This window comes from Manduca sexta, chromosome 2, assembly GCF_014839805.1.
Source record: "Manduca sexta isolate Smith_Timp_Sample1 chromosome 2, JHU_Msex_v1.0, whole genome shotgun sequence".
NCBI lineage: Eukaryota > Metazoa > Arthropoda > Insecta > Lepidoptera > Sphingidae > Manduca > Manduca sexta.
In genome coordinates, this window is record NC_051116.1 from 8,013,605 (window position 1) to 8,026,652 (window position 13,048).

Here is a 13,048-nt window from a genome sequence, read left to right on the forward strand (position 1 = left end):
TTCACAGCCCTGTGGATCGAGCGTTTGGAGTGCAAGGAGCGGATCTAGAAGTGAATTAGCATACAGGTGGCCTAAATTTCCCTATTCTCTCAACACCAGGAGACTCCCCCGAAGTAATTCTTGTGCGCTCGGGTTTCCACACCGAATGCACGCCCACACGGGGGGACATTTGTCGCTGCCCTAGGCACACAGTGAAGTGTGTATACCTCATGGTTGCCAATTCACATTGAGGCCTATAAGGGCTCGCGAATAGTTCCTACTTTACTCCCGTCCAAGAGACCCCTGTCCTTCCCCCACACTTCCTTCCCAAGTTACCTCCAAGACCCTGCAGTCGCTAAGCCGGGGATTCCAGTATCCCATTCGTGATTTCCCCCGGTTTTAACTGCGGGGTCCAATACTAAAACAAAAAGACGAAGAGGCACCTGCTAAATAGATACTGGAACCTTCCGGCTGCCGGAGGTTATTGTCCGCGCTGCAGCTGTGCGTGGTCATCGGCCGGGTCGACCCTCGGCGCTGCCTACGGCTATTCCGCCTCCAAACACCACGAATAAATGTGCTGAGGTTTGCGCCCTTGTCACAGACTCATATTATGATTGTTTAACATATTATCCCAGAATTTTGATATGTTTGTTTGCAACTTGCAGGAATTTACAGAAGTAGCTCAGCATATAAAAAACAAATTAGTATCTAATTTGTTTTAACATCGATTTAGTACTGTAACTGTTATACGTATAAATAAATATTGCCTTTAGCAATGTCTGATAAAAATTATCATGTATACTAATGCAAAAGAAAAACATTAGGGCCAGGGTAAAAATTTATACGCAATTTAGTTTCAATCAGTTCACATGCTCGAAATCGAATTTCAAGTTCCAACCACCAAAAAGCATAAATAAAAGATAAATATTAGTTTTATTAGTGTATTAAAAATCATGCAAACATTCATAAATGTTACTTAAAAATATAGTACTTTAATGTACGTTACAAATTGTAATTCAAACTTATAACATAATCATATTACAGGAACGAACTAAGGAAGAGTTAGGGGGGTAAAATTAAGTAGCCTCAATGTATCCTTTAGCGAAAAGAATATAATACTTTATTAGCAGAAAAATCAAATAAGGCCAAATTCATTTGAGTAAACTAAAAATTTTATTCATTTCTTTTTTTTTACTTATAGGCGCAGAATACTTTTTTACTTAATAACCCTTAATTGTGAGGTTTATTGGCGTACGTAGTTTAGCCCCCCAAACAATGCTTAGTACGTACATATATCTTCATAAAATGCTATCATAAATATTTAAGAAAATATAAATCATGTGTTCTACACAATCAATGTTTCTTAAAAACATTTTTGTAATCAATTATTAGCAAATAACCACTTTTTTAAACATCACATTAAAGATAACTTTAACTATCATGTTTTGTGTTTCGCCACATATACATATTTCATACAATCAAATATTTAAAAACATTATTGTTACAAATGTTGTAGTATTGTAACTGAAGAAATTATATTAAATATTTTGTTAAACCATTGAATCATTAAATGATTCCGAAATTATTAACAATTTCGAAATTAGTGTTAAAAATTGTTAATGAGAAGTCGAATAAACCTTCCAAATATTGTTTAGATTAAAATTGAAAATTGTATCTAATTTCCATTTTAATGTTTGCTCATGCAAAATTTAATGCAAAGTAATTATTTTCTTAAAAACTTGCGTTGCCAATATAGTTAAAATACTGAACTGGAGTTTTGTATTTTAATTTAATTCATATTACAAATCAATAATGGAATAAACAAATAATTTAACATGATCAAACCTGAATGACATATTTTTTTTATATAGGCTTTCTAAGAAGCATTACGAAACTTAGTACACAACCATATTGCTTACAGTAAATCATTATAACTTATTTTACACAAAGTTCCTTCAATCATAAATAAAAAAATCTATTAAGTGTATTGCTTTGATAAAATACAGGCAAGAAGAACAATTTTTTCGTTTATTCTGCCTCTTCTGTGGCAGGAATTCGTGTAAAATGTAATTCTAAAATTACTAAAATACATATATATTTGAAACTCTTTATCTTCTACTATTAAGGAAGCAGTGAAGTATCCTGTACGCTCATTATTCCAAAACGTAATCTGTTTGCAAAATCAAAAATGTTTCGATAGATATACAAATCTAAAGGTGCATAATAAAAAATAACTTAAATACTATATAGTTTCTTTTTTGCTACCTTACAGGTAGATACAGTTATTTAAAATAAAAAGAAATAGAAAATTATATACAAAGAAATTTTAATTATAAGCTATGTTGAAATCTCAGTTTTTTAATAGTATGTCTGTTATTGTACTAATGTATCTTTATTTTATATTGCAGAATACTATGTAAGTAATTACGTTGATACGTTATTCAGTCTCATATTTAAACATGATTTCTAAAAATTGTTACGATCATAATTTGTCAAATATAATAAAATCCAAACACAATTTGTAATAAGTCTACATTTATAATTTTTAAAAATTCTAGTCAAAATACTTGGGTATTGTTAACTGTATTTGTCAAATGTATCAAATTATACATAGGTACCAAACTTGAATGAATGAGCAATCATGTAAGACCAATTACCACATAAATTGAGCGCTGATAACAAGTGACGGTAAATGGACTGACTACCCATTGTAACACTAACATTGGTTATTGTACTTTGCGCTTTCAAATAACGGCTTTCTTCGGATCGATCGTAAAAATTAACCATGCAGAATAAGTGTTTAACATGCCAATCGAACCACGCCAACCTGAATAAGTTTGACATACAGATAACTAGTTTAGATTGGTTTGATAATCATTATTGTTTTTCGTCATTATTGATTTAAAACTTATTGTTCTCAGGATCGATTCTAAGATAGCGATTGAGATAGTTAAATTGTTTTTTTTTTTGTTAATTAATGTGATATATAACTTATAGATGATACATTAAAAAGAAAATCTATGCATGCTTTTCTTCTATCGTCATATCGAGCGGTAAAGTTATGCCATTTATCAGTAATAAGATTAGTCATGATTGATATCTAGGTTGTCAGAAAACATAAACATGATTAAAGTAAAAAAACAGTCCAAAATTACACATGGTCAAAGCTATAAAAATGTCCTTAAAACTAATCTTACTTCAATAATTTGTAACAAAATTACCCAACATGGGAAGAGGTTGTTACTATAATTTCTATTTAATACTGTGGGACAATTGTCACGTGGCTCTAATATTCGTGGGCCGTGACCCCCGCCCGTCTCCCTTAGATCTATGCCTGCATTGTACAGGTACTTATTATTCCTAAAATTATCAGTCAATATTCCTCTATACCATTTTAATTAATATGTAACCTTATTTAAAAAATATTTTAAACCATGCATTCTAAAAAAAACATAAAATCAAACCAATTAATATTACTTGAATTAATATGTGCATAATACTAACATCACCATTGCCTGTATTAAAGGGAGTCGAAAACATGTCAAATTTGAAAGCAAATGTTTGGAATGCCCTTAACTTTAGATAAATGATAGCAAACAACTATTCTAATGAGAATTATTATGCCATTTTTGTAAATGATCACCGCATGCAGTACAATATAAATTGTTATCATAACAGATCAAAAGCAACCTTATGATGTATATAGGGTCATTTTGATATAGTATTAATAAATGAAACCATATACTTCTTCTTTACAAATAATACTAATTGTTACTCCTAATATTAGATGTGGAATAAAAGTTTAAGTTTAACAAATTAAATATCAATAATAAGTAACTTCAACACGCCCTAATGCCACTACTAAGAGAATATAGCAGCAACATTACCTTATCGGTCAGAAATACTCTCACGCGCACGGAATATTCACTCTAAACTAAAAGATTAAAAATCAGAAAAGTAAACTTACTTTTTTGGTGTAAATATACTTTATGGATGATTTTTAGCATGTCAACAAGAGTAAAAATAAGTATATGTTTTCGTTTATTAAAGCAATGTCAAAATGATCCTTTTAGGATAAAATTGAAGAGATTGCACACCTAAAGCAAACCATCAAGATGCATGTAAGCAAAATCTAGCTTCCATAATGCAAGTTGCATATATGTCAGGACTTTATAACATAAGTGGAAAGTAAACATGAATGTCAATAATTTTGTTTTCTTAGTATCAAATTATATGATTTTATTTTTAATGGTATCCCAAGGTACTGGCATAGTCAGTCTAGTGTAGGTACCCTTGGTGAATAGATATTTTTTTGGTTATTTTTTTAATAAGCAACTGTCCATAAATGTGATTAAGTACTTTTCAATTAAAAATTTATTATATTAGTTGCAATTTTGTAACTCTGATTGCAAATGTTACGTCATACATGCAAGTACTTGCACTATGGTAACTGCTTCACTGCACAATATTTCGAATGGCTGTAGATTTGACATCTATGTTGTGCATATAATGCAAAATAGTTGCGGATAACCCATCACCCCTCAATATCTTCTCTTACCATTGCTTTTGACCCTGGTGTTCTTCAATGTGATGGTGGTGGACTGCAGTGGACATCCATTGTTGGAGCTGCGCAGCACTGGACAGTATGTGCTGGAAATAACGCCATCTATTGTTAGCTGTGGGAACTTTAGATTTTATACTGGGACTACCCTACATACTTGAAGGGGCAAGCGAGGAATACAATAGCGGAACCTCGCCCCCCTTAGTCAACTTATTATGTAAGAATATCATAGTGAAATTAAGACAAAAAATCACTTTATACTACTGCACATAACTGAGCTATTGGTGTGGAGTATGGACAGTGTGCCAACACTTTTTGATAGGCTCTTGCAAATTCTTTTTCTGATTAAATGTATGCTCAGGTATTGATCAAAGCCTGGTTCTACAAAAGGAAGTAACATCTCTGGTAATACAACTTCTTGGAATTTGATCACATTAATGTAATACCTAAATGTAATGGAATACCTAATTATTATAATTTTTGTATTCAATCTGAAATGGAATCTGCTCAATTTTCTTATTACAAAACTTGTAAAAAAAAATCTTGGTTTCATCAATCATTAAGGGATATATTTCATATGTAGACTCAGAGTACTCACATAGTATGAGCGTCGTCTCCCGAAGCGCCGCAAGTAGAGCATACATGAGACCGTAGTATCGGACACGACACTATATTCTTCTCACCTACCATTTGCTTAACAGTGTGTGTTGTATACACTAGTGGTGTCTCCCCATTCTTGCGGCAAAAAGTACACACTTTAGGCCTATCAGGGTACTTAGAAGTGCTGGGAATGTACACTGGAGTGCTGATATTACAAGGCGAAGGTGAGTATGGAGTTAAATTTAAATTTGGAATGCTTGATGGAGACACTGTGAGTTTATTTGGAGAGACATTCCAGTCAGGATTTTTGACAGGAGTTTGAAATTCGAACACTTTTTTCTCAGACGGGAAAAGCTCGTAGAAGGCTCTCGATCTTTGCTCTGCATAGTTTTGTAATGTCTCATCGTACTGCCAAATGTTGTAGTCATTGCTTTTGGGAGACTTTGGTGTTTGGTCCAATGTTGGTGTGTCAGTCATGAGTCGGCGGCCAATAATTGGACGTTGGCGTCGGACTATGTACGGTGTATCGTAATCACGTGGCGTGGGTGTAATCTCAGGGTAGATGTCAGGCGGGGTGGATTCCGTAGAACTTGAAGACTTGACTGGAGTAGTCTGCGTGAATGGAGATAGAGTGTGGCTGGGCCGGTATACATCTGAAACAAACAGGTATTCATGACAAATATTTTCAAGTCACACTATGATGAAACTGAGTTTTATAGGCATGTGAAGTCTGCCAACCAACCCTAGGGTGAACTAGGCCTAAACTGTTAGTATTAGACAAAATCTATTATCTGTAAGCTATGGACCAAATTTAATTTCTAAATCTGGCAATATTATGGGCGTTTGATTTATATGATGCAATGAAAAAAGAATAGATTGAGTAAATTTACATCAAATAGATAGTAAAAAAAATAAAGCATATCTGAAGCATGTGATAATAAAAATGTGTGGTGCATCATTCCTACATTGAAGTTGTATAAGGGCAAGCAAACATGAGCCTTTCTGTAAATATATAAAGAAAGAAATAGATGTTAATTCACTAGGGCCAAGTTTAAGGTAAATTATTGCTCATCTTATATGCAATATTTTATCTAAAATGGTAATAAACTATTAATGTAAAATGCTAAATAAAAAATATATATTTGTACACAGCTATCGAAAATACTGGTACATCTTTTGCTAACAGAAGCTATTACCTTAATGTTATGGCGTTTGATTATTTAACTTGAATGTAGGTAATATTAATTCCCACCAGGAATAGTAATAAACTTTGGTTTTCTAGAGATGTCTAATTACTTTAAATGTACTGTTTTGTATTTATTTTACAATTTTAAGAGGTCATTAGATTTCCCATATGCTAGGGTATTAAAGCAAATAAATAGAATCTTATAAGATAATTTTGTGTAAGCCAAGGCAACATAATCTTAGAATCTACTAGCTATATGCAAGTAGGTTTTTGCAGAACTTATGTGAAGAAACCCAGTGTTTATATAGCAATATGGATATAATGCACCTAAGACATTTCTCACAAGAAAAGTTTGTAAAATTCTAAATTAAAACTTTACATAGATAATTCAAACGCCCTAAATTTCGAAATAACTTAATTATACTTATTAAAACACTTTATTGATTATTTTAAAACTATTGAGAAGATATTCATCATCTAAATATATTGATGACCGTAGCGAAAATATAACTAAATTGACATTTGCGTCGTACATAATGTTATTAAAATTAAAAAGAATTTAATATCTTACCGTTTATCTCGTTCCTTGGAAAAAGTCGGTTCATTTCAGACATGTAATCCATAACCGCTTTGGTTGGATACATAGTGTCTGAAAATTAAAGTTTTTTCAGTGTATTTTCATTTTTACAAACTTTTTTCGATGTATTTACACTTTATCGCCATTATTAAGTTAACCGGAAGTACCTACTGAGAAGATTTACGAATTTAAGGAATCAATTAATTCAACAAAACTATTCTTTCAAAATTGTATTAAATAAATTATTAGAAATAAAACTATGAATTTATATTTACGTGTAGAGTTTGTTTTCTTAATATTTATGATATATAATGCAAATAATTATCAAGCTTCATCGTCGCGGTAGATTCAAATTTTGTTAAGTAGATAATATTACACATTTATAAGATAATGTAACTAAATAGTGCATTAATCTAGTTTGTGATGTAAAACTAGTTTTAATAATAACTTTCAAGAAATATATCCGCATCTATAATGACCAAGCAATGCAACGACAAAGGTAAATATATACGAAAAATATAATACTGCCGAAGTTTCAAGAAATTTCAAAGAAAATTATGTGTTACTTTTTGTGAATAGTTCCAAGATTCAACTCTATTCTAGAAGTAAAGTTAAACAAGCGGATTGCTCAGGCATCTACTAAGATTTTTTTTAGTACGTAGGTGTATTTTTTTTAAGTAAGTATATATTGAATTAATCTTACCTTTGATAAATTTTGATTGAGAATACAAACTTTTAATAACTTGACATAGATCCACTCCCATAAGGATCCTCGACGCAAATGAAATTGTTGCGGTGAATACAAAAACACAATTCGTTTTCAAAAGAAAGCCGCCCAAGGTTGCCGTGAACTCAAAGGATGCCGACAAATGAAGCGGCTCGTGTAGTGAACTATTCTACTCGGTGATAGATGGCGCTGTATGCTGAATGCAAACTTCGAACATTCACCTCGCTAGTGTTGCCGATCCATAAATTAGCGCACAGTGATCCAACAATACCAGTTTACGGGCAAATAGGGTTCAAAATAATACTAAAAAAGATTAAGTAAATTGCGTATAGATAAAGAAGTCGTTTCTAATGTGGAACATATACTTATAGAAAGTTTACATAAAGCATAACACATAAATATTATGCCGGCATATGTTTATAAACATTTTATTTCGTTAAGTAACTACCTACTGATTTGTTATGTAGGTATTATATATATGTTTATGACACGATTCCATTGTGTATAAATTCAATATAACTTACTGTTGATTTTTTTGGGTGGGCTAAGCGCCTCAAAATTTGTCTGTGAAGCGACATGTCGCCTGTAATATCTACTTTATTTTTTAAAGGCTAAGACGGTAGAGCGAGATTTTTTATTTATACGAGAACGGCGGTGATAGCCTAGTTGTGAAACGGACTGCCGAAATGAATGTCTACAGGTTCAAATCCCAAGGGCACACACCTCTAACTTTAAAAAAAAAATATGTGTATTCTTTGTGAATTATCGCTTGCTTTAACGTTGAAGGAAAACATGGTGAGGAAACCTGCATACCTGAGAAGTTCTCTATAGGAATTTTCGAGGGTGTGTGAAGTCTACCAATCCGCCCTAGGCCAGCGTGGTGGACTAAGGCCTAATCCCTCTCAGTAGTAGAGGAGGCCCGTGCTCAGCAGTGGGACAGTATATATAATACAGGGCTGATATTATTATTATTTTACGAGCACGAAGAAGTGATTGATCCCACTGCACCTGATGAGTGGATAGAATGTTGACTGACAAAAGATTACGTAACAGATGTTTTAGATTTAGGAGGGAATGTTTATTTTATCTTTATGCTTATTTAAAGAAAAACATATCACGCCTTTATCTTCGAAGGGGTAGGCAGAGATGCTAGGGTTCCCACGCTATATATTCCATCCCATATGTTAGGTAGTGAGCCAAGCGATATTGGTCACAAATTCTCAAACTGAGTAGGAAAACTCAGTACCACTACCCGACTCGGGATTCGAACCCGTCGTCACTACGATAGTCGTACCTTATGCGCAATACAACTACGCCACCATTGCAATTCCAAGGCAAAGTTTAAAAAGCTTTTTGGATAAAACATTTCAAATAGATAAAAAAAAACATATTTCGTTATTCACGTATTTATTTACCTGAACAATATGAAACGAATAATATCTATGTTATCCACTTTAGTTTAAATGGCATGGGTATTCACAAACTAAATTTACATTGTTACAACTTACACAAGAATTAGATTAATGAAGTTAGACAAAAAGTCATAGTTAGTTGATAGAGAGGTAAAAATAAACAATAAGTAATGAAAATTATTGGTTCGACAAAGTTGACACAAAAAGTTGGAATGTCACCTGAACTAAAAAGGTTTTTAAAATTAAAAAAAACATTCGAGAAAAAAGAAAGTTTTGAATTTAGAACATGAAGTTATTTGAAATAAGAAACATTTGAATTTGGAACGCATAAATAGAAAGCACTAATTCTTGTGCAAGTAATATTTACATATAATTTATATTTTCAAGAATTTATATTGATTATAGAATGTTAAGAGCATAAATTACAAAATTTACATTATTTACAAGATTGCCGACATATTCTCCCGGTATATAACTAGCGAAATTACTTTCTTCTTCAAGTAATACTTTAAATTAACAGCATTAAAATCAGATTAAAAGCAATAAATGCACCCAAATTACTTTTCGATAGTTTGCAATTTTTTGGGTAAAGTTTAAGGTATCATCCTTTATTCTTCTTTAGGACTTGGCTATACCTTTATTGATGAAGTTTTGACTAGTCATATCGATAACTGGGACAATAGCCAACAATCTGTGTACAAACTTAAGGCTACAATAGATGGCGGCCAAAGTAGGAAAATTTAGAAGCAACCAAAACGGTGTATGGCATTTTTTTATACGCCAAAGTGACCCCACTGTTCCGGTGGTAAATGTCGAGAGTCGAGATTATTATGCCGGCCTGCTCGAAACAGCATGTTTGAGTAAGACCAAAGTAAGATGTTTGTATAATATTACATACGATTTTCAGTATGTCATTAGCATATTACTATTTATAGTTCATTACAACATCAAATAACATTTTCATAAAAACAATTATTAAATTTGTAAATACCATTATAATTACCAAGACGACACACACCGTTCTGTTGCCAAAATAAACGATACAAGGCAAAAGCAATTTAAAAGTAATCGCAACTAGGTATATATTACGGCCATCACATTTAATTAAGGCACCAAATTAAAATTCTACGCTCTATCTAGCACTACTGGAAAATTGAAAATCAGATATAAATGCTAATTATAGTATTTATCACATTTTATATTAATTGTTAAATCAAAAATTATATTTAGATGGCAACATTTTAAATTAACATTGCCAGTGTAAAAAAAGAAATAAGAAAATTCAGGGATCCACAATATCCATTTGTGTAATTATCCTCCATTTTCAATAAACGATCCCAATCGCTTTTTCGATTTTAAAAAAAGACCAATCAGAACAAAGTATTTTTGACATTAAAATGAGTTATTTTGATTGTTTCATTCGAAATCGGATTGAAGATTGAGATTGGAATCGTTTATTGAAAACGGCTGTAAATCAAGTACAAAGAACTTTAAAAAATAATATTTCTGGATTATAACATTCATGACGTGGGAATCGAATTTAACCACTAAAAACGTTGCCATTTTGCGAATATATTACATTTTCTTTGAAATCTGATTATCCAATGTATAGCCTGACCAGGGAAATAAAATGACACAACATCTTGTAAAAAAATTAAACTATTTTCTAATATTGACAACGTTAATTTTAAAACGAAAATAAGCGGTGCCTCAGATCTGGTTTTTTAATTTCCTGGTCAGGTTATAATTCATATTTTTTTGTAAACATAACAGTTATAACAAACAAACTTGATGTTTTTGATTGGCGTCGATTTTGTGAGTAAAATAAAAAAGGTTCGTATGAATCACCCGTGATAACAGCGGTATAGATCAGTCAATAAAGCCGACATGTTCACAGTACACACCAAAACAATTTTACGGTTTTATGATGAAAAAGATCATGGTCTATGTATCACCGGTGACTCAGCGCAATCGCCTTTATAATGACTTAACATTAACAGAACTGAACAGAACTGCAAATAATTATACATTTACCACAGCAATTGATTATGCATACCACAAATCGTAAAATGATCTATGCTTTTATTCCGGAGTTTCATGATTCACCAGAGTTATTAATTGTTTTATTATCAAGGTTTACTAATACATCATATCGAGTAGTAATCAAGTTATTGCGAAGCTTACTTTATTACTTTATATTACGCATAAACCATTTAAAATTCCTAGATATGAATCACATGTGATTAACGTATGTATCACCGCTGACTCATACATTTGTGGACTCATTTTACAATGATTTCTCAGTAGATGCTAATGTTTGTATTTTAGGCCATCACTACTAATTAAATTATTTGTAATATTTATATTATATTACTAAAATAATAGACACCGGGTCATGATTACAGAAGTATTACAGATTAAATATATTTTGACTCAAAAACATTGAACTCTCAGACTTCGCATATTTCATTATGGGATTACTATTGTTTTTTTTAATACATTTACTTTACGAATAATCATTGTATACGTGTTATAGTTATTCAGTGTTTTGTCTTGCTTTGTTCAATGACATTTACCGTTAGAGGAAGCGAGACAAAACATTGTGTAAATAAGATGTATACAGCGTTTATTACTGAGATTATTAGATTATAATTTCCTTCTGAACTACATACCTTATTGTGGGTAGTATAAATCATATATACAATATTAAAATTTAAAATATAACATTAACTTGAATTATAATAAGTTTTATTATATCCGTAAAAGACAGAAGTCAACAAATAATTTATTTTTTAATATCACTTTACTTTCATGATAGCAAGAGTATTGAAATTTTCTTTCAAATTAACCGAAACATAGTAAGATAAGGTTGGACTAGCAAGTCTTGGCAATATATTGCGCAAGAACTCCCAAGTGAGTTAACATACCAGCAATAGTTAAATCAACACATACGACTTTGACGCAAGTGCCATTTCAAAATTTCCAGACTTTGCAGAGATATTTTACGAAGTAAAAACCGCTTGCGCAAGACCTAGAAGTTTTCTTGCTAATTTAAACTATTGGCAGAATCGTGAAAATGTTGACCTTGATCTGAGTTCACCCACATGTAGTAAGACTCTAACTGGACAGTAGCATAGTCAGAAAAGGGCACCCATATTAAAAATCAGGTACAATCCAAGTAATTCAATATTAAAATGTCTTAAACAAAAAACTTATTCCATTTTTCATTTTCAAAAAATTAATGAAGTGATCTTCCTAGCCGATACCACTGTCAGATAGTATATTTTATCGATTCTCCAAATACCTAATTAGGTAGATCAAAATTAATAAAATCCAAAGAATTTAGTCGGATTTGAAACGTTCAAACACTTCAGGTTGTACACCTACCCTCATTATAACTCAAGTCACATGTCTCTCAAAACAGATTTTAGTATAGCGCCCTCTGTGTTTCGGGTCTGGTTAACTCCGGTCTCCATATGACTCATGACTCTAGGTTCCCGGTCAGAGTCCCGGGACAACTGCGACGCCGTGTCCACGGAGTCCATGTTCTGGAACAGCAGGTTGTTTGAGCCCGTTGATGGGTTGCGACGGTGTCCCGGTTCGAATACTGGGTGTGGGCCTGGAATGTGACAATTATTATAATATTAATTATAATGTAAGACATGTACTTTACTACGTAATAAAATAAAACAAACACACAGCACGTATTTATCCCCGAAGGGGTATGCAGAGGCGCAACCTGGGCATCCACTTTTCGCCAAGTTGTTTCGTCCCATGATGTGATTGGGGACGAACCTATAGCCATATCGAGCACAAATTTCAGACTCCGAGCATCAGCCCGCTGTATCAATATCAACTGAGCAGAAAAACCCAAATATCACTTTGCTCGACCCGGATTCGAGTGTATCCGTATATCAAAAGATAGTAATAAAAAAGAAACGGGGTGACTGAAAAAGGGTATTATAGAACACAAATCAACATTTTTTTTAATTCTTTTCCATCTGTA

General features: G+C 32.4%; 3 protein-coding genes across 6 annotated transcripts in view; all 3 read right to left on the bottom strand.

Moving 5' to 3' along the window:
* LOC115452193 (heterogeneous nuclear ribonucleoprotein L-like) overlaps positions 1 to 13,048 on the bottom strand; it is a 464,908-nt gene that overhangs the window by 103,543 nt on the left and 348,317 nt on the right. The gene's annotated exons all lie outside the window — the stretch shown is intronic.
* On the bottom strand, positions 613 to 7,054 carry LOC115453520. Its single transcript, XM_030182217.2, has 3 exons — positions 6,898 to 7,054; positions 5,139 to 5,793; positions 613 to 4,629 (listed from the first exon to the last, which is right to left on the bottom strand). The coding sequence occupies exons 1-3, from the start codon at positions 6,968 to 6,970 to the stop codon at positions 4,521 to 4,523; spliced, it is 837 nt and encodes a 278-aa protein (XP_030038077.2). The 5' UTR covers positions 6,971 to 7,054; the 3' UTR covers positions 613 to 4,520.
* LOC115453519 (thyroid receptor-interacting protein 11) overlaps positions 9,021 to 13,048 on the bottom strand; it is a 69,666-nt gene continuing 65,638 nt past the window's right edge. For all 3 annotated transcript variants that reach the window (XM_037437171.1, XM_037437182.1, XM_037437177.1), the window contains one exon: positions 9,021 to 12,661. In XM_037437171.1, the coding sequence (XP_037293068.1) occupies positions 12,447 to 12,661 (215 nt within the window). In that variant the 3' untranslated portion in view covers positions 9,021 to 12,446. The remainder of the gene's footprint in view (positions 12,662 to 13,048) is intronic.